Source organism: Solea solea, chromosome 4 (assembly GCF_958295425.1).
Source record: "Solea solea chromosome 4, fSolSol10.1, whole genome shotgun sequence".
In the NCBI taxonomy this organism is placed as follows: Eukaryota; Metazoa; Chordata; class Actinopteri; order Pleuronectiformes; family Soleidae; genus Solea; species Solea solea.
Genome location: NC_081137.1, coordinates 2,465,966 through 2,493,808, shown reverse-complemented (window position 1 = coordinate 2,493,808; position 27,843 = coordinate 2,465,966). Strand labels below are relative to the sequence as shown.

At 39.2% G+C, this 27,843-nt stretch overlaps 1 protein-coding gene across 2 annotated transcripts; it reads right to left on the bottom strand.

Moving 5' to 3' along the window:
- Nucleotides 1–13,066: 13,066 nt before the first annotated feature.
- tmem248 (transmembrane protein 248) lies at nt 13,067–27,668 on the bottom strand. Of its 2 annotated transcripts, none has more exons than XM_058627552.1 (7): nt 27,346–27,668; nt 25,670–25,828; nt 23,493–23,781; nt 21,176–21,326; nt 19,880–20,063; nt 18,344–18,525; nt 13,067–17,489 (listed from the first exon to the last, which is right to left on the bottom strand). In XM_058627552.1, the coding sequence occupies exons 1-7, from the start codon at nt 27,346–27,348 to the stop codon at nt 17,438–17,440; spliced, it is 1,020 nt and encodes a 339-aa protein (XP_058483535.1). In that variant the 5' UTR covers nt 27,349–27,668; the 3' UTR covers nt 13,067–17,437. The 2 variants fall into 2 exon arrangements, with proteins under 2 accessions (XP_058483535.1, XP_058483536.1); XM_058627553.1 differs by having other exon boundaries at nt 18,382–18,525.
- Between the last annotated feature and the right edge of the window lie 175 nt (nt 27,669–27,843).

Below are 27,843 nucleotides of genomic sequence, written 5' to 3'. Positions count from 1 at the left end.
ACTTAAGTTAGCAGTCAGAAATGCTGACTCATGGTGAGATAAAGTACTGAACATATTCTAATGATACTGTCGTCCATGCTGGAGTGGATTTTATGGAGTGAATCTTTTTGTTAAGTGGCTAAAAATCTGTTTTGCATCCATGTTTTAAAAGTTTTCACCTGATGGTGAAAATAAATTTTTTCTCGTCATCTTTCAACTCTGTTTCCACAAAAGCATTGAGAAATCCATGTTTAATAACATCTACATCTCTCATTAATGCTCACCATACGCTCAAGGTTGAATTTAAAAGGCCCTAAAGGCAAAAAAGAAAACATCAAGTTGTAACATTTTAAACAGAGTCGTCCTTGTCCTCCATTTCACATGCTGTGCTGCCAGTAAAAGTGTGCGTCACAGCTTCTCTCTGCCTGCACTTATTTATGATGAGTCGTAATAAAGGAAAGGACGGTGAAGGAGTAACTCAATAAAGCTGTGATTCTGTCCTGTTCCATCCACATGTCTGCCAAACTCTGCCCTCTGGTGGTGACAACACAGAGCTGCAGCTTCAGTCAGCATTCACAGGAGGGAAGGGGTGAGTGGATGAGTGTTTCTAAGAAAACTGAATGAATGAATGAATGGAACATTAGTGACCAGGGGATTTTTTTGGCGTTGCCATGGACACATTTGTACGGTGGCCCTGGAGTACCTACAACATTAAGAAAACACAAACAACTTTACTTGTGTTTTTGTAATGTTGTGGTGTTTGTCACTCCCGGGCCACCGTACATTTGACATAATGACGTAGCATATTAAACTGGAATTAAAAACAGGCCTGTTATGAAAAGCAAAGACTTTAAGCTTGTTCTCTTTTTTCCCATTAATTAATGACCTTTTTCATCCTGGCAGCTCTCACCATCGTCACCATCTGTCCATCTGTCAGACAAAGAGGCTGAAAAAGCAGCTGGAACAAACTGGAAAAAAAGGTTTCTCCTCCATTTATTCTCCTCATTTTAAAAGCCTCTTTCACATGACTTTTAGCTGAGTTTTAATTATTTATTTCCCAACCACTTTAAACATTTATCTTGTTTTCACACTAATTTGACATTTCTACCACCCTAAAAATTATCCATTAGGGGATACATTTGAGTGCTCACACTTTTTTCTTCTGAATTTTTGGGACCCTAAACGTTGGCGAAAATAGATAAAATAATGTTTTATAAAAGTAAGGGGCCTATGTAAAAGTGTTGTGAAATGGCTCAGTAGCACCCCCCAAAAGGTGAAACATGTTTGGACAAGGCCGAAACTAAGTAGAAAATTGGTAGAAACATGTCACTGTCCAAGATGAACAAAGAAGTCTATTGTGACCATGGCCTCAACTCAACAGGAAGTCGGCCATTTTGAATTTGGCACTTAGTTGCACATTTCTTAAATGACCACACTCACTGAGCACCTTAATTGTACCAACATGAAAAAAAATTATCACTTTGTATGAGACACATCAAAGATGAAAAGTTGTCAAAGCATCTCGCAGATTCGAAAGCAACCTTTGGAATGATGGCGAATTTCGACCGTTCGCCAGTAACTTCGCCGTACATTCAGTGATCTGCTTAAAACTTCATACGTGACAGAGAAAACATCAGCACACACGCACACATAATATTGTTATAATGGATTTTTGAATGGATTTAAATGGGACATTTTTGCACTTAACGGTATGAGTGTAACACTTATTTGTACACAGTGTGTTTTAGAATTAAAATATATGCCATATGAACACATGAACACAACCAGATTATCAAAAGACAAAGCTGATACCCACAACAGTCCCTAAGGGTTACCTCTCAAATTGATTGAAAAAAAAAGAAAAGAAGACACTCTGCAGTGTCCTTCATGTTTCCTTGAGGATGTTTGGTGTGGATCTGTGTTCACTCTCAGTGAGAAAACTGTTACACAACATGAGAAAGTGTGATTTGTGAAACTCATGATAAATATTGTTATCGAATGACGTTTGTGTGCTATAGCAGTTTATGGCCAGTAGAAGGTGCTATACGGTGTTATGCATACAGTTATTGAAGAGACGTTGCCTGCATTAAAATCAGCTGAATGGAAGATAAAGTGTTTGTTTCCATGTCCATAGTAACATCAGCTTTTATGAGTTGAGGGTGAAAGCACGTCCAGCAGGTGGGAGCATTTCCTACAGGTGGTGGAGGTTTTTTTTTTTCTCTGTTTTAGCAAAAATGTTTTTAAATAACAACAATTTCAGCTGCCATTTTTATTTTATTTGTCCAGCGAGGACATGAACGTTGATTAATCACAGGTGGAGCTGCTCCTGCACAAAGACACACTGATTTAAAAACCTTTGTTTACTTTCCGTGACTTGGTACATTCCACTCCTCCCCTCTGTGTCGATCTATTTGGAATGTTCCACTTCCGGAGCTTCTTCCAAGCGGAGACAGGAGCAGGGAGAGGACGAGGAGCAGCGGGGACAAACATGTGGACAACCGTGTGGTAACTGCTAATTAAAAATGACCCACACATTTCTTAGCTGTTCTGTTGATGCTCTGTTCACGCCTGCTGTTAACATCCGACCTGAGCGATCCGATCACAGGTGTTCAGATTACACCTGCTACTGCTAATGTGACGTCACTGCTCCACAGTAAACACCCGTTCAAATATGAACTTTCCTAGTATAGTGTGTCATCAAAAGCGTTAAATTATGAATTGTCCAAACATGACATCCACAAAAAATGTCAATAGACCATGAAAGCTGTTTAGAATGAGTATCTAGTGTGGCCAGGATGAGGCTGTTAAGTGGGGAAAAAGGTTGCTGCTGCTGCTAATGTGACGTCACTGCTCCGCAGCAAACACACGATCATCGTCTAACCATGTACGTGTGTTTTCAAAAAACTGACTTAAAGTCGAATACGTCATTATATAGTTTGACGTGAACAACGGCCTTCATACTGTCCAAAATGTCCCAGTATAATATATCAACACAAAGTTCAAATATGAACTGTCTAAAAGTGTCGTAAAAAAAGTATATTATTTAGTAAACTGTCCAATTATAAACTGTCAAAAATGGAAAACAATGTCCAAATATAGTATTTCAACATAAACTGTCCAAATATAAACTGTCAGAAATGTCAAACAATGTCCAAATATAGTATTTCAACATAAACTGTCCAAATATAAACTGTCAAAAATGGAAAACAATGTCCAAATATAGTATTTCAAAATAAACTGTCCAATTATAAACTGTCAGAAATGTCCCAGTATAATATGTCAACAAAAAGTTAAAATATGAGCTGTCTAAAAGTGTCCTAGTATAGTATGTCGTAAAAAAATATCTATATTATTTAGTCAACTGTCCAAAATGTCAAACAATGTCCTAGTATGTCAACAGAAAATGTTAATATACCATTAAAACTGTTAGGAATGAGTATCTAGTCTGGCCAGTAGGGGGCAGGTTAAGTAACAAAAGAGGAGCAGTGGTTTAGTCGAATTTCAAAATAAAAGTGTCTGTGTTGATATGATATGAACCAATATAATTGACAATAAAAACATTTAATGTATTTAACTCACATTTATTCACTCATTTACTGCAATGACCACATTTGAACACTTTAAACTGGATACTACTTTGTCTCATCGTGTCTCATGACTGAAGACCTGCAAACAGCTGCAGTTAAAGGCACAGTTCATGTGTTTTCAAGCATGGTTAAATGAGGTGATTATCATCACAATTTAGGGCAATAAGAAAAAAACACAAACAAGCCATGACTTGACAGTGAAGAGTAAGAAGAGGCTTTTGGCAGTGCTGTCACGAAATACATCAGAATCCTCTGTTAAATATTGAGATTTTACAAATGTTTTCAGGATTTTTGAAGTCTTTGTAACTGATCTACATCTTTGTTTGGACCAGGACCAGGACCATGAGCCGGCAGGAGCAGGAGGACCTGGAGGAGGACCTGGAGGAGGACGCGGAGGAGCAGCGCCGACAGCTGTGTGGTAACTGCTGCTTGAAAATGATCCACACATTTCTTAGATGTTCTGTTGACGCTCTGTTCACACCTGCTGTTAACATCCGACCTAAGTGATCCCATCACAGGTGTTCAGATTACACCTGCTACTGCTACTGCTAATGTGACGTCACTGCTCCATATGCAAACACACACCTTTCATTTCATGTCTCTTCACGTACAAATGATGTCGTTTTCTGTTTGAAAGACAAAGAATCCAGGAAATGTTAATGTTATTCATTTCAAACCAGGAAATGACGATTCTCAAACGTCTTTTTATTATTGTCCACAAACCAAAAATGATTCAGTTTTAATTCTTTCTTTGTTATAATGAACAAAGAAACTGGAAAATGTTCAACATTTGTAATAAAAAAAACAATTCACTCATTATTAAAGTATTTGACGATTCATTGAATAATCATTTAATAATAAAGCAGTAAATGTTGCATCCCTACTTGTTTTATATATTTTCTTAACAAATCATCAGAGACACCATGATTCGATTTATTGCGATATTTGCAAAATCATGTATTGCGATACACTGACGCAACAGCGCTAGTGAAAGTGAGCACTTGGCACCATCTAGTGGACCGAAATGTTCATTCATTTCGTTATTTTTAATGCTAATCACCAAAAAAGTTTGACGTTTATTTGTAACATCACTTAAAAAAATAGACGCGAAAAAAATGAGTACTTATAATATTGCCACACAAACTGTCGCCGTATTTCACTGTAAAAACACTCAGCAACATTTTTGCACATTTTATGACTCTTTCACCTGTCATTGCATCACCTCACACGGACCACGTTAACAGCACTTGTCAACAGAGCTTCTGTTTAATGTGTGCACATGATTTGTTCCATTGTTAACAGGTGAAAACTATGGACCAGTCAAAGTGGCAAAATTCAACCAATAAATACACCATTAAAAGAATGACTCAAATGTGCCATTCATTCATTGAAATTGGAATGAAGTACATACATGTCTTATTAGTGCTATTCATTCATTCATTCATTCAAATACCAATTCATTTGATGTAAAAAACATATACAATGACTTGACTATTGAAGGAATGATGTCATGGTCCTGTGTTGCAGTGCATCATCAATTGATTTGATGCTGATGGCTGACCATGACATCATTCCTTCAATAGTCAATAGTCATTCTACATGTTTGTTTTACATCAAATTGGTATTTGAATGAATTAATGGCACATTTAATAAGACATTTATGCATTTCATTTCAATTTCAATGAATGAATTTGAGTCATTATTTAATGGTGTATTTATTGATTGAATTTTGCCACTTTGACTCCTCCATACTTTTCACCTGTTAACAATGGAACAAATCATGTGCACACATTAATCACACAGACGTCTCATTCATGTGATCATTCATTTTTAAGCAGCAGTTACTGGACACCTGGGCCCCAACTGTGTGGTCAACAGTCCAGAGAGCGGACCCCTGTCAATTTTTTTTGTGTTTTTATGGGATTTCTTGGGGATTTTTTTTGGGAAAAAATGTGAAATAAAATGGTATAACCCCCTGCTGTCATCTGTGCAGGGGGCCGGGGGAGCACAGCCCAGCCCCGGCCCCAGTTTGTCCCCGGCGCCGGGGCCAAGTGTTCGGAGCATGCTGGATTTGAACCAGCCACAGCCGGACTGGCACAACCTCCTCGCGGTTGCGAACCAACCCACCACGCCACGAACCCTTTTGAGGTGTTGGGACGGAGCTCCGGGCGTTTTTGAGTCTTCACTTTGGCTGTGGAACCTTAAACCTTGACGTATAAAGGAATTGAACCGTCAACGTCAGGACTCAAAGGCAGCTTTCTAACCAGCTGAGCTATCTGTCCACACTCTTCTGCAGGTTTTCTCACATCACTTCAATCTCTGCGCTGAAAATTGTGCTTAAAAAGTCACTTGGTCTAAGGTTCGAACCACTGACCTCAGGAACTCCAGTCTTTGATTTAACCATGTGAGGTATTTGTCTTGGCTTGGTAGCTTTTGAACGTTGGAAGTATTTCAATAACAGATTGCCCGTGACTTCACAGGCCTCAGCCTGATGAAATATTTAAGAATGTCTGTCCTACAACTTGGGCCAGATCTTTGGTGTAGTGGTTAGTGCTCTTGTCTTTGAAGCAAGAAGACCTGGGTTCGAGACCCGTTAGGAACAACTACCTTTCTGCATGCAGTTTTTCATGTTCTCCCTGTGTGTGCGTGGCTTTTCTCTGGGTTCTCTGGCTTCCTCCGGGTTGTCTGGCTTCCTCCCTCAGTCCATCAATCATCTACGGCTTTGTCCTCCACTGGAGGGTTGCGGGGGGTGCTCTGCCAAGCTCAGCTGTCATAGGGAGATCGGCGGGGTTCACCCTGCACTATTCGCCAGTCCATTCAAAACATGCAATACAGTCATGAGGTAAATGTCTACTTGAACATTCAATTCATGCAAGATTCGAACCACTGACCTTAGGAATGTCAGTGCTTGTCTGAACCATGTGAGCTATTTGTCTTTGTTTGCTTTTTCCCACAATTTGGAAGTCTTTCAATAATAGAACCCATGACTTCAAAAAAAGGTCAGACTGGTGAAATATTTAAGATCGTCTGTCCCAAATGACGGGCCAGATGTTTGGTGTAGTGGTTAGTGCTCTTGCCTTTAAAGCAAGAGGACCTGAGGTCGAACCCCCCATGGAACTAGATTCTTTGTGCATGGAGTTTTAGAGACAAACAACGATTTAACTCTGACACCTTTAGATTACCCATGATTTCACAGACCTCAGCCTGATTGACCATGTCAGTTGGTCAATTTAGAGTGACCAATTAACTTAAATCCCAAATTGCATGTTCTTGGACTGTGGAGGAAGCTCGAGAACCTGGAGAAAAGCCACACACACGGTGAGAACATGAAAAACTCCACAAAGATCCTTGCTCTAACTGGGTCTTGAACCCTCAAAGACTTGTTTCAAAGGCAAGAGCACTAACCACTACACCAACCATGTTGTCTATCCACTTGGACAAACATTCTTAGATATTTCATCAGTCTGACGTTTTTTTGAAGTCATGGGTTCTATTATTGAAAGACTTCCAAATTGGACTAAAACGCGTGCAAAGACAAATAGCTCACATAGTTCAGACACGGACTGTCGTTCTTATGGTCAGCGGTTCGAATCTTACATGAAGTGAGTGTTCAAGTGGACATTTACCTCATGACTGTATTGCATGTTTTGAATGGACTGGCGAATAGTGCAGGGTGAACCCCGCCTATAACCCTATGACAGCTGAGCTTGGCAGAGAACCCCCCCTCCACCCTCCAGTGGAGGACAAAGTGGTAGATGATTGATGGACTGTGGGAGGAAGCCAGAGAACCTGGAGAAAAGCCACGCACAGACGGGGAGAACATGAAAAGCTCCATGCAGAAAGATCCTTGTTTCGACTGGGTCTCGAACCCAGGTCTTCTTGTTTCAAAGGCAAGAGCACTAACCACTACACCAGCAGTGTAGCCCAGCGTCTCGCACAGACATTCCTAAATATTCCATCGGTCTGACGTTTTTTTGGTCATGGATTCTATTATTGAAAGACTTCCAAATTGTGGGGAAAAGCAAACCAAGACAGATAGCTCACATGGTTCAGACATGGTCTGGCGTTCCTATGGTCGGAGGTTCGAGTCTTACATGAAGTGAGTGTTTAAGTGGGAATTTACCTCATGACTGTATTGCATGTTTTGAATGGACTGGCGAACAGTGCAGGATGAACCCCGCCTATAACCCTGTGACAGCTGGGCTTGGCAGAGCACCCCCCGCAACCCTCCAGTGGAGGACAAAGTGGTAGATGATTGATGGACTGTGGGAGGAAGCCAGGGAACCCGGAGAAAAGCCACGCACAGACGGGGAGAACATGAAAAACTCCGGAAAGATTCATGTTCCAACTTGGTCTCGAACTAAGGTATTCTTGTTTCAAAGGTAAGAGCACTAACCACTACACCAACTGTTTGACGCATCACAGAGGACATGTACCCTTAAATACTTCATCAGTCGGAGGTTTTTTGAAGTCATGTTTGTGCTCATCTGTTATTGAAAGTCGTCCAACGTTGAAGAAGAAGTGTGTGAGGACAAATAGCTCACGTGGTTCAGACAAAGACTGGAGCTCCTGGGGTCAGAGGTTCAAATCTTAGATGAAGCAACTTTTTAAGCCCAATATTCTACACAGAGAGTGAATATGTGTGACAAAACCTGTGGAAGAGGGTGGACAGATAGCTCAGCTGGTTAGAGAGCTGCCTTTGAGTCCTGACGTTGACGGTTCAATTCCTTTATACGTCAAGGTTTAAGGTTCCACAGCCAAAGTGAAGACTCAAAAACGCCCGGAGCTCCGTCCCAACACCTCAAAAGGGTTCGTGGCGTGGTGGGTTGGTTCGCAACCGCGAGGAGGTTGTGCCAGTCCGGCTGTGGCTGGTTCAAATCCAGCATGCTCCGAACACTTGGCCCCGGCGCCGGGGCCAAACTGGGGCCGGGGCTGGGCTGTGCTCCCCCGGCCCCCTGCACAGATGACAGCAGGGGGTTATACCATTTTATTTCACATTTTTTCCCAAAGAAATTCCCAAGAAATCCCAAGAAAGTCCCAAGAAATCCCATAAAAACACAAAAAAAATTGACAGGGGTCCACTCTCTGGACTGTTGACCACACAGTTGGGGCCCAGGTGTCCAGTAACTGCTGCTTAAAAATGAATGATCACATGAATGAGACGTCTGTGTGATTAATGTGTGCACATGATTTGTTCCATTGTTAACAGGTGAAAAGTATGGAGGAGTCAAAGTGGCAAAATTCAATCAATAAATACACCATTAAATAATGACTCAAATTCATTCATTGAAATTGAAATGAAATGCATAAATGTCTTAATAAATGTGCCATTAATTCATTCAAATACCAATTTCATGTAAAACAAACATGTAGAATGACTTGACTATTGAAGGAATGATGTCATGGTCAGCCATCAGCATCAAATCAATTGATGATGCACTGCAACACAGGACCATGACATCATTCCTTCAATAGTCAAGTCATTGTATATGTTTTTTTACATCAAATGAATTGGTATTTGAATGAATGAATGAATGAATAGCACTAATAAGACATGTATGTACTTCATTCCAATTTCAATGAATGAATGGCACATTTGAGTCATTCTTTTAATGGTGTATTTATTGGTTGAATTTTGCCACTTTGACTGGTCCATAGTTTTCACCTGTTAACAATGGAACAAATCATGTGCACACATTAAACAGAAGCTCTGTTGACAAGTGCTGTTAACGTGGTCCGTGTGAGGTGATGCAATGACAGGTGAAAGAGTCATAAAATGTGCTAAAATGTTGCTGAGTGTTTTTACAGTGAAATACGGCGACAGTTTGTGTGTCAATATTATAAGAACTAATTTTTTTCGCGTCTATTTTTTTAAGTGATGTTACAAATAAACGTCAAACTTTTTTGGTGATTAGCATTAAAAATAACGAAATGAATGAACATTTCGGTCCACTAGATGGTGCCAAGTGCTCACTTTCACTAGCGCTGTTGCGTCAGTGTATCGCAATACATGATTTTGCAAATATCGCAATAAATCGAATCATGGTGTCTCTGATGATTTGTTAAGAAAATATATAAAACAAGTAGGGATGCAACATTTACTGCTTTATTATTAAATGATTATTCAATGAATCGTCAAATACTTAAATAATGAGTGAATTGTTTTTTTTATTACAAATGTTGAACATTTTCCAGTTTCTTTGTTCCTTATAACAAAGAAAGAATTAAAACTGAATCATTTTTGGTTTGTGGACAATAATAAAAAGACGTTTGAGAATCGTCATTTCCTGGTTTGAAATGAATAACATTAACATTTCCTGGATTCTTTGTCTTTCAAACAGAAAACGACATCATTTGTATGTGAAGAGACATGAAATGAAAGGTGTGTGTTTACATATGGAGCAGTGACGTCACATTAGCATTAGCAGTAGCAGGTGTAATCTGAACACCTGTGATGGGATCACTTAGGTCGGATGTTAACAGCAGGTGTGAACAGAGCGTCAACAGAACATCCAATACATGTGTGGATCATTTTTAAGCAGCAGCTACCACACACCTGTCGGCGCTGCTCCTCCGCGTCCTCCTCCAGGTCCTCTTCCAGGTCCTCCTGCTCCTGCCGGCTCATGGTCCTGGTCCTGGTCCAAACAAAGATGTAGATCAGTTACAAAGACTTCAAAAATCCTGAAAACATTTGTAAAATCTCAATATTTAACAGAGGATTCTGATGTATTTCGTGACAGCACTGCCAAAAGCCTCTTCTTACTCTTCACTGTCAAGTCATGGCTTGTTTGTGTTATTTTCTTATTGCCCTAAATTGTGATGATAATAACCTCATTCAACCATGCTTGAAAACACATGAACTGTGCCTTTAACTGCAGCTGTTTGAAGGTCTTCAGTCATGAGACATGATGAGACAAAGTAGTATCCAGTTTAAAGTGTTCAAATGTGGTCATTGCAGTAAATGAGTGAATAAATGTGAGTTAAATACATTAAATGTTTTTATGGTCAATTATATTGGTTCATATCATATCAACACGGACACTTTTATTTTGAAATTCGACTAAACCACTGCTCCTTTTTTGTTACTTAACCTGCCCCCTACTGGCCAGACTAGATACTCATTCCTAACAGTTTTAATGGTATATTAACATTTTCTGTTGACATACTAGGACATTGTTTGACATTTTGGACAGTTGACTAAATAATATAGATATTTTTTTACGACATACTATACTAGGACACTTTTAGACAGTTCATATTTTAACTTTTTGTTGACATATTATACTGGGACATTTTATAATTGGACAGTTTATGTTGAAATACTATATTTGGACATTGTTTGACATTTCTGACAGTTTACATTTGGACAGTTTATGTTGAAATACTATATTTGGACATTGATTTACATTTTTGACAGTTTATAATTGGACAGTTTACTAAATAATGTACTTTTTTTACGACATACTATACTTAGGACACTTTTAGACAGTTCATATTTGAACTTTGTGTTGACATATTATACTGGGACATTTTGGACAGTATGAAGGCCGTTGTTCACGTCAAACTATATAATGACGTATTCGACTTTAAGTCAGTTTTTTGAAAACACACGTACATGGTTAGACGATGATCGTGTGTTTGCTGCGGAGCAGTGACGTCACATTAGCAGCAGCAGCAACTTTTTTCCCCACTTAACAGCCTCATCCTGGCCACACTAGATACTCATTCTAAACAGCTTTCATGGTCTATTGACATTTTTTGTTGATGTCATGTTTGGACAATTCATAATTTAACGTTTTTGATGACACACTATACTAGGAAAGTTCATATTTGAACGTGTGTTTACTGTGGAGCAGTGACGTCACATTAGCAGTAGCAGGTGTAATCTGAACACCTGTGATCGGATCGCTCAGGTCGGATGTTAACAGCAGGCGTGAACAGAGCATCAACAGAACAGCTAAGAAATGTGTGGGTCATTTTTAATTAGCAGTTACCACACGGTTGTCCACATGTTTGTCCCCGCTGCTCCTCGTCCTCTCCCTGCTCCTGTCTCCGCTTGGAAGAAGCTCCGGAAGTGGAACATTCCAAATAGATCGACACAGAGGGGAGGAGTGGAATGTACCAAGTCACGGAAAGTAAACAAAGGTTTTTAAATCAGTGTGTCTTTGTGCAGGAGCAGCTCCACCTGTGATTAATCAACGTTCATGTCCTCGCTGGACAAATAAAATAAAAATGGCAGCTGAATTATTTTTTTTTTTGCTAAAATAGAGAAAAAAAAAAACACCACCACCTGTAGGAAATGCTCCCACCTGCTGGACGTGCTTTCTCCCTCAACTTATAAAAGCTGCCCAAATTATCCCGTTTCAGCTCTTTGTCTTAAAATGATCAACAATAAATTTTGTGACAATAAATTGATGTTTTCCTTGTTGTGTCCTAGTATTACTAGAACACTTTTGATTTATGCCTGTACGTTTTTTGTCGACACACTATACTAGGACATTTTTCCAGTTTATATTTGGACGGTTTTTGTTTGTTGTTTCTGCAATGTCTTTTCAATAACTATGCATAACACGTTATAGCACCTTCAACTGGCCATAAACTGCTATAGCACACAAACGTCATTCGATAACAGCAGACATATCCTGATACTAAAATAAACAATAAGCGAGTCGGAGTTCACAGTATAAATGTAAGGATTAGCAGTAAAAAAGTTGTATGTATAAGTCAGGAGTTTGTAATAGTGCAAGACAGTCAGTAGCAGCAGAAGTCAACATTATCATCTCCCTATTTGACATTAGAACGCAAAACATAACAATAACACCATAGTCGGCAAGACCGTAGCACTGAGGCGATGTCCTCAACCCCAAGTCTTGCATATAGGGCAGCTGAAGGCGTCTCATCCTGGGGTTTCAATTCTTCTTCGTCATTTGCAAATGTCTGACCACTAGACCAAAATGAACATTTTGGGCAAATCTTCTAACTAATGTAGGCTTTTTTGTTTTTGTTGAGTCCTGATGAACGACGACTGTGGAGTGGACAGGTGCTACATATAGCAGTATAAACGGTTTTTTTTTTAGTCATATCTGTAGAAGTTAAATAATAATTTCACAAACTGCCTCACATGCAACTCCTAACAAACAAGTTAAATTACAAGTAGGCTGAAACTAATATTTGTGTGGACTAAACCTTTTGAAGTAAATAGGATATTATTAAGTACACTTATTATATTTTCTTGCACCTAAGCTTATGAGAAGACAGTATTTAGAGACATTAAAGGCATTAAAACAAATAACTTTTTATTTTTACTTCCAAATATTGGTAATAAATTTGTAATATTTTATCATTTTATGTAAAATGGGAGGAAAAAAAAAAATCTAATTTGCCACCAAAGTGTAAGCATTTTCTCTTCAATGAGGCTTGGGACTATCATAAAAGTATTTCCAGATTATACAAAACTGAAAAACTAGAGATTAAAACTAAATAACTTTGGTAGGAAAGAGTCAACGTGAGACAACCAATCATTTTTATTTATCATTTCGAGACAGTTTATTTGAACTTTAATAATTTACAGCAGTTCCACTGGGGAGGAAGAGGATTCAAATGACTTAAATCTTATAGCCACATTAAACCTATGGTCCTATTTACCGTATGTATGGGGAAGAGGATGCAGCTCGATAGTGCAGAAAGGCACAGAGTTGGCTTAATACTTGCCTAAGCGCTGCTAATGTGACAGAACGGATAATGGAGGTGACTTGAAATGGCCGCCGCTGCCTAGTACTGGAGAAAATCCGGTGACGCCAACGATTGCCGTGACATTTCAGGCTGAGTATGATGATGCTGCACTGTTTTCACTCCAGTCCTTAAGTGATATATAGTGGAGTCGATTCAAAACTACAACAGCAAGCGTGGTCGTTAGTTTAGCTCAGAGGTGACGGCGCGTCTGCCGGGAAAAGCGTTTTACAGTGTGTGAAAAATTCAAATGAAACCGTACAATGTTAAGGCATTTTGCATTTAGATGCGCAAAGACGGAAACAAACCAAAAAAATCACACAGAGGGAAAAGATGCAAAAAATGGAGGTCATCGACATTAAAGGGGCTACATGTAAGAAACTGGTTACATTTAAATAAAATTGACTTATAATTTAATATAAATCTTTTAAAAAAGAAGGGTTTTTGCAGTGAATATGCGTCAAAAATCAACAGCTGTACGTGGAGAGTACGTTGAAAACAGATTATATTGTCTTAAACAGAAAAGTTACAGCCAAGGTTCGCGAACACTCTCAAACACATCGTTGGTGGATGTTTAACGCCGCATACAATGTTACTTTCACATTGGAGCAGACGCACTTCCACTTTGGTGTAAAGGCGGGTTTTAGGGGCCTGTACATGCAAGAACGCTTTGAGGAGAATCTGCAAAGGTTAGGGCCTTAAAATACTATTTTTCAAACCCTCCAAAAGCCCAAAAGAAACCCCAAACAAACCCATTTTCATGGATACAACCAATTTGCAACTGGTGCCGTATTTACGGAAAACTTCATGAGAACGAAAAAGAAAACAATTGTATCGGGAGTTCTGTTTCCATGTGGATAAGGCCTGAAACTTTTCCAACAATTATTTGAATTAAAAAAGCCTTTCTTTTTACATGTATCCCCTTTAAATGTCGCAGTTTGGCAACAGTATGGCATCTTTCTTTCACATCTTCAACTTCCCGACTGACAACGTCCAGCAGGAGGTGCCACATTTTCCAAAAAGAGTCGGGACACGGAGGATGACAGTGAAGGCAACACATGCAAGCTCAAATATGATGCACACAAATCAAAGACTTTGGAAGACTTGTCCCAGCATCATTCACAAAAAAAAAAAATCACTCATTCACCAACACACACGTGCGTGTGCAGACACACAAAACAATTCAATCAACACATGTACAAAGTGTCTGATACAACAGTTTGACAACAGATTCATCCGTGTGTCACAAAGGAAAAAAAGATAAACCGTTACGTGAATGAATTCCACTTGAACTAAAACATAATTCAAGTCAAGCCTTTCAAACTGAAAAAACAAAACAATAAGAATAAACTACATCATATTTTCAAAATCACTTGGAATTCCTGCATCTCAAGATTCAGATTATGCTTCTTATTAAAAAAGTACATTCAACAGGTACTTTAAATATGGAACAGAAATATAACACAGAGGTAAATCACATCTATCAGCAATCGCTACTGAAACAAAAAAAAACCCAATACCTAATAATAATAGTAATAATAATATATTAAAGGCGGATTTAGATTGTTATTCATTCTCTAGTTATTTTTTTAATTTTTCATAAGCTAAGTTTAAAGCATCTGCGTCAAATTTAGCTCACTTTTAAGCCCCTGGTATACTTCCATGGAACTGTGCGCAAAGAGTGCGTTGGGTGCGTGTGGGAGTATAAACCCGCCTCACCAAGCAGAAAAAACATTTCGACAACAGAAGAAGAAGAAGAAGTCGCCAAGGAAAGTCATCCGAGACTCGACCTGGCGACCCTCGAACCGGCTGACACCCCGACTCTGCTCCCCGACGGGCCTTTCAGGGGTGGGCCGCTCGGACCAGACGTGTAGCATCATTCTCTTCTTCTTTGGTAGGAATGCGTCCTATTCCCTACGTCCAGACTTGTGCCGACTGCCACCCGATGGTGAAGTGGGACACTACAGGACCCTGATGCGCAAGTCCACCAGGGCTGTGATACGTGATTGTCAATTCGGCCATGCGGTGTTCCCAAAAAAAACACGTAAAATGCCTCGAGATGCTTCGCCACGCGGAAAAAATCTTCTAGAGAAGCACAGCCTAAAACCGCCTTCCTTCAACCAAACTCACTGAACACCCACATCCACACACCGAGTGAGTTTTTGCACATTATGTTGCAGTGGAAAAATAATGCAGTGGGGGGGGGTAAATAACACAATGTGCAAGAAATCTGAAGGTGCACAAACTTTGCCAACACTTGGAAAACGTGCAACTGGTATTGAGCTGCTTAAAAATAAAAAGCACAAGTCAGTTCAAAGCAGAGCAAAAAAAAAAAAAAAAAAAAGGGCCATGTGTTATTTACAACCAAACAGAAGGAAAGTTCAAAACCACAGGCTCATCAGAAGTGGAATAACAAGAACGAAAAGAAAAGGACGGCTGTGGAAGTTAATCACGTCGTACAGTCGGTAAGGCAAGATCGTATTTTGGTGCAACAAAAAAAGAGACCGTTATTGAACGTGGAAGTCGAGTGACAGGCAAAATGTCGAAAATCATACTTTAAGAGTGACAACAACACTGAAAACAAATGATCAACACAAACCACAGGTTACTACGCAGCTTAATTTGCTGCTACTGACATGAAAAATAAAGACTGCTAAATACTCGCGACATTCATTCTCCTCCCTGTTTGAAAGCTCAAAAATGCCCAAACTGAAGATTTAACAAAAGCATCTCATCCTCGAGCAGGTGTTTAAGAATATTCAGAGATTGTCCAAAAAGGGTTGGATGTAAAACGCAAAAAAGTTCCACTAAAGTCGCTCAAGACATTTGTCTGCACTACGCAAACTATGGAGAACGTCTGGAGCCAATTTCTCTCAGACGTCTCTGAGCTAGATTGTGACGCTCAGTTGGACTGTGGTTCTTTTTTTTCCAGTTTCTAAGTCGAGGGCAAAGATTTATTGAAATTCACAAGGGGGCGAAACTCCCCTCTTTCAGGTTGGCGGTTTCGCAGCTAGATTTTGACGTTCAGTTGGACGATGGTCCTTTTTCCAGTTTTCAGTTTATATGTTACATGACATGACATGCAACATATAAACACGACGCAGTAGCTGTAGTACTATCGCATTATCGGCTGTGTTAATCCAACTTTGACAAATTCAATTTAGCACAATTTTGAGACTAATTAAATTCTTGCCTGTTGTTGCGAACTCTACACTACTACACTCGTCATTAATGATCGACAAACTCCAGAGAATGTCTGAACCAAAGTTTTCAGACTAAAAGTCATGCTCATTGATCGTGGGAGGTAAAAAATACTCTAAAAATCGAGTCTGTAAACAAACATTTACAGGAAAAAACTGGTATTTGCGATGAGTGTTGAAATCCAAACTTTTTAAAAGAAATAAATCGATCTTGAGACTAAATGGCTGCTGGAAAAAGGAAGATGCAGTTCTTTAAAGAACGTTCTGCCAGCTCCTTCTGGATTTCATTCATCGTGAGGTAGCGGGTGAGTGCTGCATGCTAGAGACAAGCTCCGCCCCCTTTCGGAACATTCGTTGTGAACGCGACAATCTTCCACAAAACGAAGGTCCAAATCCAACATTCCGGACATTTTTGGAAACGACTTCAAACATCATGGGAGGTCAAAAATACTTTGGAAATCTCATTTGTAAACTAAAAAAAAAAAAAAATCACACCGTAAATCTGCGATAAAGGTCATGAGAATGTGCAAAACCCTAACCTTTTTTTTCCTTCTTCTTGTTTTGCTTCAAAGAAAGAAAACAAATAACTGGCTACGAGATAAATGCCGATGAATCTGCTTTGTTTACGTACTGCATGTTCCGACATGGCACAAGGGATTTCAGGCAAAATAATAACAATAAACCAAAATGGAAAAAAATTAAGAGTAAAGAAAAGAAAAAAACAAACAGGTCTTGCACAGAATATTAAGAGTTCCTACAAATATTTACACCACACATACAGGCACTTGTATATCTTTGGTTGGAGAAACCCAACATTGCAAGAGTAATGCATTCACAGAGCGTTTTGAGTCCCTTTACTGTACCAAAGTCCAAGGTTCACTAGGCAACTGGTATGTTTATTTTTATTCCTTCCGTTTTTCTTTGAGTTTGTCCGTGTTTCCGTTACGTTCTGACGTAACGCTCCGACGTCATTTTAACTCTCTGACAGCGCCACCTGCAACAGAGGAAGTGACACACACACACACACAAAGAATAATCTTATACTGGAACTGCTGTCTGCCGAAGTCTCACTGTTGACAAAACTTCCAAAATGTGCCAAAATAAGAGATTTTCAAATCATTAATCCAAATCTATTATAAATGGAAGGGATTTAGTTCTTGTCACTGAGCCACTGCTGTAAAAAAATAACAACTAATCAATGACTTGGTTAATAAATGATTCCTCACTTGATTGTTTCAAGTGTTATTTGATGATCATTTAAAACGATTTTTTAGCATAATCTTAAATGTGAATATTCTCTGGTTTTCTTTGCTCCACATGACAAAACATTAAAATGGACATCAATAAATTGAGGAAATAATCGACAGATTGATCGATTATGAAAATATTCATGAGCTGCAGCCCTAAAACTAGCATATAAATTGTTGCACAACAATGTTTATCACCTGCTGAAAGTAAAAACACTAGAGTAGTTGTTTTTGTTTAGGGAGCTGTTAGTAATGGGTAATTTCTTTCGTGTGTGGATGTACAGTGTCTGCAATTAAAGGTGATTTCTACTATAGTATAAACTACTTAATATTGTCCTTTTTACGCCAGATGCAACTTAGCAGGCAGCGCCAAGGTCCATCAGCAGCACAATGTCTCTCAGCTTCTATGGAACTTACCAACAAATCCTCTCGTAAGAGGCATTATGTAACAAATCATTAGGTAATTAAACTTATGCCACATTCTCAAAAGACATTTCAGAAGCATAACAATTACATACAATGATCCATGTTTTTTTTTTTGATTGATTGGATCATGTTTTTTTTAAACCAATCACTGGTGAAGACACTTGGCTTGAACTACCTGTTGAGGTCATATAGCACTGCTGGTGTCTGATGTACCTTCTCTGGGCAGAAGTCGGGGTTGGTTTGTCGTACTTTGCCTGGGCGCCCTTTGATGACTGCGTAGCAGAACATCGTGATGACCATGACAAACAGGAAGTAGCTTGTGTGCATCAGATGCAGGTTGATGAGAGAACGGTCGTCCTGGTGACGAGGAAAAAAACACGCGTCAGGGCAAAGACAACGTCCAGGACGTGGTTACAGGGATGGGTGAACAAGCAGCTGATGTTTAATGCAACTTCAGCTCATCAGTCCATTGTTTAGGGAGGATGTAACACATGCCACTAGATATCAAGAAATGGAATTTTTTAAGTAAAGCCATTTACTTGTATTTGTTACCTCTTTACGACCTTCTCTGGTATAAACACTAACCATGTCAGAACTAGTAGTCCTCATGGAGACCAAAAACCTGGTTCCGATGAGACAAAACCTAATTTCTGCGAAACTGGTTAAGTTTAGGGCTAAGATTTGAATTGTGGTTATAGTAAAGGTTAGGGATAACTCATCGATTAGGCTGTTTAAACAAGTCAGTACAGAGTGTTAACATATAATTAAAAGGATAGCGCAGTGTGTGTGTGTGTGTGTGTTCAGGCGGGCTGAGATCAGGTGTATATTTCACTCGTCTGCTCCACCATTCACTGCCCCGTTGAAGTCCATCAATAGGATCATTGTGATCCTGGAACCTTCTACTTTCACCAGTATAGATCGCAGTATAGCCTGGCATGGTTTTCACACAGTGCTTTGTGTTTGGTCACATTTACCTCAGTCACATGTTGACTTAGTGATTCGATTCCCTGCTGAAAAACCACTGCCACACATGAACAAGTGCAAACACACAAACATTCGGGCCTCTCTTCAACAAAAAAAACTGATACATTTTTATCATTTCCTATTTCTTACAGGTCCTGATGTTGATGCATGGCACGGCCGGCAAAAAGGAAGTGGAATAAACATAAAAGTAAGAACATTTTGACAGATTTTTTAATAATAATTAGTTGGCCAAGTATTACATATTACACAGTTATTGAGAAATATTTGTAGCTCATTTAAATGTTATTTTCCAACCAAAGGTTTTTAGTTTTTGGACGACCCGTTTTGTTTAGTTAATATGTTATTTTCATCAGAGAGAGGCAGGCCGTTGGTGTTTTTAAATAGTTATAGAAGTTAAGCAGTTAATCATTTAACAGTAGTTAGGATTAGGGCCACATGTGAAATAGTTTTTTGGAAACTACTCTGTGACACTCACTTCTTCTCTCAGAATTATACTACATATATATATATATCTATCTTATACATATATTACGTTTTATTTTATCAGATGAAAGGAGAAAAAATTAAATCAGGTAAATATATAATTTATCTGCCATCAGCTGCTCTGATTTCTAAAGGTCAGTGACTTAATTTAAGGAGCGACCAAAAACATGTTACATTGAATTCATCAAACCAGGAAACAGATGTGTTTTTTTTTTATCAAACAATGGAGGTGTTGCTGACTCACGTCTGGCACGATGACAGTCAGCTTCGGGTTGAGCGCATGGTACACCTTGCCGATGGCTCCTTTGTAACACCAGAACGGGTTGTAGTCCTGACTGTATTTGGTGTCCGAGTCACGGACCGTGGTGAAGACCTTGTACCAGGACGTGGCGTTGGTGTACGTCTCTGGCACACAGTGTGGCGGCTGCCTGCAATTTAAAAAAAACACACATGTGGTTTGCTGGACGGGTGTGTTCAAAAAAATTGTGGTTACATTGCGTTCATATCACAGGACGAGAAAAACAAGTCCTCAAGATAACAAAAGGTGCTCCGAGAATCATCTGCTGATCCGCAGTTTCGGCACGTCAGCCTTCCTTCACAGTTTTCTGATTTTTCAGCTTCATGAATGTGAATATTTTGCTCAGTGTCACATAGAAATCACAAAAATGGAATAATGTGGTTTGTGGACATTTGTGCACATCATCATTTCGAGGTTTGGGAAACACCAATCAACATTTTTGTACACGTTATGGACCAAACAACTCCATCCATTCATCTAGAATATAATGTCATTAGTTTCAGCCCTACTTAAATAATAATAATATAATTGCATTTGTCACCAACACCTTTGAAGGAGTACCTTGTCACGTAATATTATTTCAAACCTGATTTATTTTAGAAACCGGTGCAGCCACAAACGATCCCAACACTGAACTGAGGGTTGAGGCCACACACAAACACAACTTCACGAATACATTTCCATTTCTTTTTTGTTCTTAAAACATTTCCCATTGTTTCAAGAAATGTCTCCATACACACAAAAACCCCCAAAACGAGTGGAAAGTAAACGGTTTGCAACTAACGACTAATTATTTTCTCAATGCACCGAGTACTCGTTTGGTCCGTAAAATGTCAAAAATGTTAAAACTTGTTAATCAATATTTACTAAACCTGGAAACGATGTTCTCGAAAGTCTTGTTTTGTCCATAAACCAAAATGATTCTGTTTCAATGATTTCTTAGTTGTTTTGGTTTGTTTTTTAAAGCTCCCAAAATGGCGGTTCCATGTGGACAAAAAGCCAATAAAATTCCCATAAACCAAAAAAAGGGTCACACATATAAATAACATGAGTAAAAACCATTTCCCCCAAACTACTTAAATGGAACAAAACACTATTAAACCACAAAAACACTGTGAGAGATGAGGATTAACAAAAAACTCTAGGTCAGTGTATTTAATTCAGACAGCTTTCCCCCAGCAGCTCTGAGCAGAGAGAAACAAAATGTGTCTTCCCATGAGACGGGGACACGGTCCAACTCACACTGTGACTGGGAAGATATTGCTGGCCGCTGTGATGGTCATGCAAGTGCTGAACACCACCTGCTCGCAGTGTCCGTGCAGCACACACTCGTCTGAGTTCCAGGATAAAGGCAGGGTGAACGTGATGTTTATTTCTTCATGGGCTTCCCGGCCTACACACACACACACACACACACACACACACACAAAAACATGTTTATGATTTTATTATTATCAGAAAATACATGACTAAACTTCAGTTCAGAGGTAGACAGACTAAACAGTTGAGCTAATTAATGTGGTCAATATTTGCCAATAGCCATTTATTAGTTATTAATTGACACAATAAACTTGATAAAATTACTAAAATCACTAAATTTAACTTTTTTCTTGTATTTAATAGTTAGTTAATACCTTATTTTTTTACTGAGAATAGTGAATATAAATGCACTGCAGTGCAGACATAAAAGTTGAGTTATTTTTTGTATTATTTGTTATCATTAAACAGTTTATATATTAGATGGAGGGGGAAAAAATATATGAGCCAAAAATGGTAAATTATTTACTGGCCATAGAAAAACCCATATTGGTTAGGGATGTGCATTTCAAACAAGGATTTAAACTCTGAGCCAACAAGATGCATTCAAGAAACCTTAAATTCCAGAAGATACATTTTAAAAGAAAAGATAATTGGTATGTTTGAAAAGTGAAAAGGGAGGAGTTTTTGAAGTCAAATTTGATTATTCTTTTATTATAATAAAGTTGTTATGAATGCAATCATTGAAAAAACTTCTAACTTTAACACAATTACTGTCATAATGTATCTCATCTAAAAAAACAACCCAATGTGGATAAGATGCATTTTAAAAGAAAAGACAATTGGTAATTGGACAAAAGCAACGTACAGGCGGGCAGACAGATGTGCCGCCCACGTCCGTGGGTTTAATACCATCTGTCTAAATATACAATGGCAACACAACAGGACACGACAGGCAGCCACAGCAGCAATATCTGATGCCACACAAACCTTCAACCCACATGACAAATAACAGACTGAGTGTTAAGTTTATGAGCTGTAGATCCTGAGGAGGACAATGAACCCCAAGTCTAAAGTCAACAAAACAATTTCTCTTCCAGTAACTCGTTAGGGATGTGGAAATATCAGCATCTTTTGGGATATAATTTCCTTCAACAGCAATACAGTTTTCCATTCAGAGGCTAACATCTATTTCTCCACGGAGAGCAGAGTGCAGTCACTAAAATATTACGTCAACAAAAAACACATGTAAAGTTCAAAAAACACAAAAAAGGACACAGAACATGAAACACTGAGGATGAGATGTGTACAAAGCTGGTGGTATTTACTTTTCAGATTGCTTTTAGGGGCTGAAATCCATAGCTGGACTGAAGAAAGGGAGATTAATGTTACACAAAGCTGCCAGTGTTTGCTTCAGTGTGGCCCAGTTCACCCTAACCTGGCATCAACATACTTCATGGGAGATTTGATCGGCTCCGTGTGCAGGTGTGAATGCATGAGGATGCACGGAGACCTGGCTATGCATAGTAGCTGTGTCACAGTGAAGGGACCTCTCTGATTCAGTGGAAGTAAACACTCTTTCAGGTTCAGAGACAAACTTTTCAAACTTTCTGTCACTGGCATTTATGATTAGTGCTGTATCTGTCCCCTATCCTATTCAGCCAAGACCGAACGAGGGCTGTAAGCAGCACTGAACAGGCCCCCGTTGGCTTTTGCCCCTAAAACTCGGCCAGATTTCAATTTTCACACGTCCTGATGTGCACAGTCCCTCCAAGAATCGGTGGGACTTTTACACAACTTTGAAAAATCCCTGTAAAGTCGTGTTTCCACCGAGTGAAATAGTTTGGTTTGGTTATGGTACAGGAAACATTTTTAGGCGTTTCCATTAGAAATAGTACCAAAATAACTGTGCTAAATCATTCCATTTGGCACCCTGCCCTTGGGGTACCAGAGCAAGACGGTCAGGACCAATGTAACATCACACTATGTGGCCATCGGGCACAGCCTACACTCCGCCTACCATGTAAAGGCACTGTTCTCAGTCGAACCACAAGCCTGATCCAGGGTGTAACCATTCCGAACTGTAACACCCTGAAATTCACCATGAAATTCACCATGAAATTCACCATGAAATTCACCATGAAATCCATGAAGGAAAAACAGCATAGTTTTACGCAAGGCAAATCATTGCGACAAGACTGTTTCATCATTCATCATTGATCAAGAGTCTTTCGAACATGGTGGGTTGGAGCAAAAACCTGTCCAAGAGTGAAATAACTAGAGAAGAGGAAGAGGAACCTACTAGAAAGACCAACTTGCTGCCCCAGCACTGTGGCGTACAGGTGGGTGATATTGCGAGAGTAGCCTCCAAACGGGCGCTGCGGGTCCAGCGTGAGTGTGATGGGGACTGAGATGTTGATGGGGCCCGAGTCCTCCAGCAGGAGAGGGGCCTGGGTGCTGGATCGAGCCTGGCCGCTGGTCACCACCATGCTCTCGGGCGTGGTCGACTCGTTCAGGCCGTGCTTTATCGTTTCGTTCTCCGACACGCAGAAGTCCAGGTCGTTGAAGCGCAGCAGAAACGTGTTCCAGTCCTGACAGAGAAAAAAAGACAGGGAGGTGTCAATGTTGGACGTGATCTTACTCCCAAAATTTGGTATGTTTATAAAGTAGTATGTAGTGGATATCATTTATGTATAGCGTACATAATTAATTTAATTTTCAATTTCCTGCTTAGATAAGTGTCTGCACATACAATTAAGTAAGTATTGCTGCAGTCAAACTCAAGGTTTAGTGCTCAACGTTATCAGGCGCACAAGTGGGAACAATGTCTTTTATAATCTTTTATGTTCTCTATGCAACTTTGATTCTGGCAATAAGCTGAAATGGATCACTACAACATTTCATCATAATAATCTAGAAGACAGAGTTTTAGAATCCCCATGTGTGATACTACCTTTTTAATAGCTTCCACAAAGGAGGTTTGCACAGTGGAAACAGGAAATGGGATCTCTTTACAGATCGTTCTAATGAGTCCATATTAAATCTTCCAGAGAAAAATCGATATGAATTGGAAAACTTGGGCTTTTAACCCAGCCCTACTCATCAGTATACAATTTTATTAGCTTTACAAAATAAATATGGTTTAAAGTATTTAATTATGGATTTAATTTTATTTGTCATCATTATTCCTACTGGGTTTTGGTCATTTATTAATCTTCCAGTCTCCAGTATTTTCTCTTGTGGCCAATTGTTGCGATGCATGTTCTGTTTTACTCTAACTACGTTTTATTTCTCACTAATGCAGAGATCAAGATGAAAAAATAGGAATATGAAGAGTGAAACACAATAATGACCAGAATGTTTAGGCTACAATTTAGTTCACACCAGTCCCTTCAAATTTAAAGTCTAATCAACTTTAGATGAAAAAGACTTTGGCTGTTGTATGTCACATTTCGGTGAAGGCATGTGCTCTCATGGCAACATCTCCAGGAATTTGCATTGGCTGCCTTTTCAAACTCAAATGCAAAGGTTTTATTTCCATATATGACCATATGACCTTTCTTCTATGAGGCCTGGAAACACACAATGTCAACATGATGTGTGCACACATAAGTTATAGCCACATGTACATTAAAGCCGGGTGTACAGAGAGTCTGTGGAATGTCTGCACGGTAAATAAAAACCAGAACCTTCCACAAGTGTAGCTTCTTTTACCTTAAAAGACTGGATGAGACAAAAAAAACAAAAAGGTCAGAGAATAAATGTTTTTAAAAATGAGGGCAAATGCATCCTTGCAACACAAAAAGGTCATGACTTGACATTTAGCATTATCACCGAGTGACCACATTTTACTGCTCACTGAGAAGTGAAGAGAGTACTCCAAGGGCTAGATCTAATGGATATACCATTTCCTGTTTCCTGTGCCCCAATGTTGTGGGACTATCGAAATATGATAGCTACACAGGTCGCAGCCACACAAGGTTAACAGCTAAGTTAACATCTAAGTCAGCAGATGTGTTCCTTACCACTGCATACTACTTTATTGTCACCTCAAAACAAGATAACATCAATATTGTCTTCTTCTAATGAGCAAAGAGGGCATGGACGCAGGCCAGGCTGTACTCACAGTCCCCTCTGCTTGAAACCTTACTTTAAAATGTCTCATAGTGATTGTAGGATGGATATTTTAAATATGAACAACTTTAGAGTAGGACTTCTACTGTGTGGTCATATAAAATAAAAAGTATATAAAGATAACTGATTTGTTGACGCAAACATTATGTTTAATGATGCACCAGGTTTGAAAGTTTCATTCAATTTGCAGCATTAGTTCTGTGAAAGCCTCTATCACGACCAAACAAATTGGTATGGAAACTTAAACTCTCTCCAAATTAAATTATCTGTATCAAATGGAATCAGCAGTAGTACACAGCCCTCAATATTCCATCATTTAATTTATTTTGCGTCGGCGTGACTCACCTCTGTCAACTCTGGAGACTTGATCTCTTTAATCTTGAAGAAATACCCGATGGTCAGGAAGGCGATGGCCACCGCACTGACACTGATCATAAAAATGACCAGCGGTGGACGGTTGTTGATGTAGTTTCTCAGGTTCTCTATAGGGTTCAACAGGTAAACCTGAACAAAAACAAACATAAAAGTGTTATGTCTGTTTTCTCAATGGAGGATATGGTGTGTTTTGATGTGTACTCTGACACAGTGACTCTCAAAAACCGAGTCAGGGGGCCAAAATGGGTCACAGGCAAAAAAAAGACATTTGCTGAATTTTCCCAATGTTTCTATGTTTGAAATAATGCATAAATTAAATTGTAATTCCTTTTTAAAAACTTCTAATATAAATGATTTTTTGGCAGAATTACAGAAATAACAGATATGGCTGTAAATTGGTTGCTACATTATCCACAAATTTGATATATTGCAATTTGGGGCACAATAGTTTGCCATTTTTAAAAGGTTGGTCCTCATATCGCGGGTTTGGGGAAAGTTAAATTAAAACTGGGTCAAACTAAGCAGGGTATATCAGGCGTCTCCCAATCTAGAAATTAAATAAATTAATAAACAATAACTGCTTTGAATTAGGCATTTCTAGATAAAAATCATACTAAAAATTCAATGGAATTACTCATTAAATGTGCAGGATTTAGAGCATGTTGAGTTTAGAGGAGCAGCTTCAAGATGCATTCAACAAAAGAAGACACACAGACTTGCTAGAACTGCAAATGTTTTGAATTAAGATTTGTTTATCTCAGCTGGTGTGGGACATTGAATAGAAAGAATATGACATTTTCTAACTCCAAACATGATGCTGGAACGAGGTGGATACAAGCTGCCATTAAACTCCCACAGAAGAGGAAGGGATGGGACAAACCAGACAAAAAAACAAGACAGAAAAACACTGGTACATACATACATACATCATTATTATTATTACATATGTAAGTACAACATTGAAAATACTGTGTAGCTCACCAACATATAGACACAGCGATTTATTTTGAAATGCCTTTCAGGGTCGTCGGTGTGTTTTAGGGCTGCAATGATTGTTTTATTATTACACGATTACTAGATTAATCGTCAACTACTTTGATAGTCAATTATTTAGGTTTTTTCTTTAAAAGAATTAAAACAAGCGTTTTGATATTTCAGCTTCTCATTGCTCCATTTAACAAAGAAATCATTAAAACTGAAAGATTTTGGTTAGTGGACAAAACAAGACATTGGAGAGCATTATCATTTCGAGGTTTGGTAAACACCAATCAACATTTTGTGACATTTTATGGACCAAACAAATACTCAGACTAATTAAACAGATTAATCTATATATTATAATCTATATGTTATCGAGACAGTAAACCATATGGTACAGGATGTTTTTTTAACATGGAAACTGTGATGAAATTCAGAGAAAAACAGTTGACACGTGTTAAACAAACATGAACACACAAAAACTGCTAGTGTCATTTGAACAAACCTTTATTTGGCTCCGAGCCACAGACAGGTGACAGACGCTGTCATCACTGTAGCACTACGAGCTAATAGCTACCTTTAACAAGTCGACAAAAGGTGTAACAACAGTGATATTACAAGTGAGACTGTCCCGAATTTAACCAACAAAAACATGTGTCATTCCTTACCATTTTCTTTTTCTGTGCATGCGACGGATCCTATAGTTGAGAGTTTCGTTGCGGGCCAAAAACAATTAAAGGCAGGAGTTTTGCTAGCACGCTAGCCTCGCTGCGGAGCTAGCCTGTGCTGCGAGCCTGCTAGATCCCCGTGGACACGCCGCTTAAAAGCAAAAGTCCGTGTTCGGTGGAGGCGACCAGGCTTTCGGCGTTAACCCCACCGCGTAGCCTCCTTCCCATTCTTCGCGCTGTAGTTTACCGCAGGCCTGATGAGAAGTATGTCCTGCGCACTGCCTGGAATAACGTCAATAATATATCTGCGTCCTCCTCCTCCTCACTCCCTCCCTCCCTACCGACAGCTCCGCGTACACGCGCAATGCGTAGAGGGGGCAATGGTGTGACGGCAGCTACGCCCCCCTGTTATTCACAGAGACCATACGCCCGACAGTCGGCGCTCTGGTAATACAAAACATTGATATATACGTTGTTTACGTAGACAACGAACGAGCG

Excerpts from the sequence above, each read along its gene's own strand:
- tmem248 (XM_058627552.1), bottom strand. Across the intron at positions 21,327-23,492 it reads GCAGCAAGTTGGTCTTTCTA|GCCGGGAAGCCCATGAAGAA; the intron begins GTAGGTTCCTCT and ends GTGTGTGTGTAG. Across the intron at positions 20,064-21,175 it reads AATATCTTCCCAGTCACAGT|GCAGCCGCCACACTGTGTGC; the intron begins GTGAGTTGGACC and ends TTTAAATTGCAG.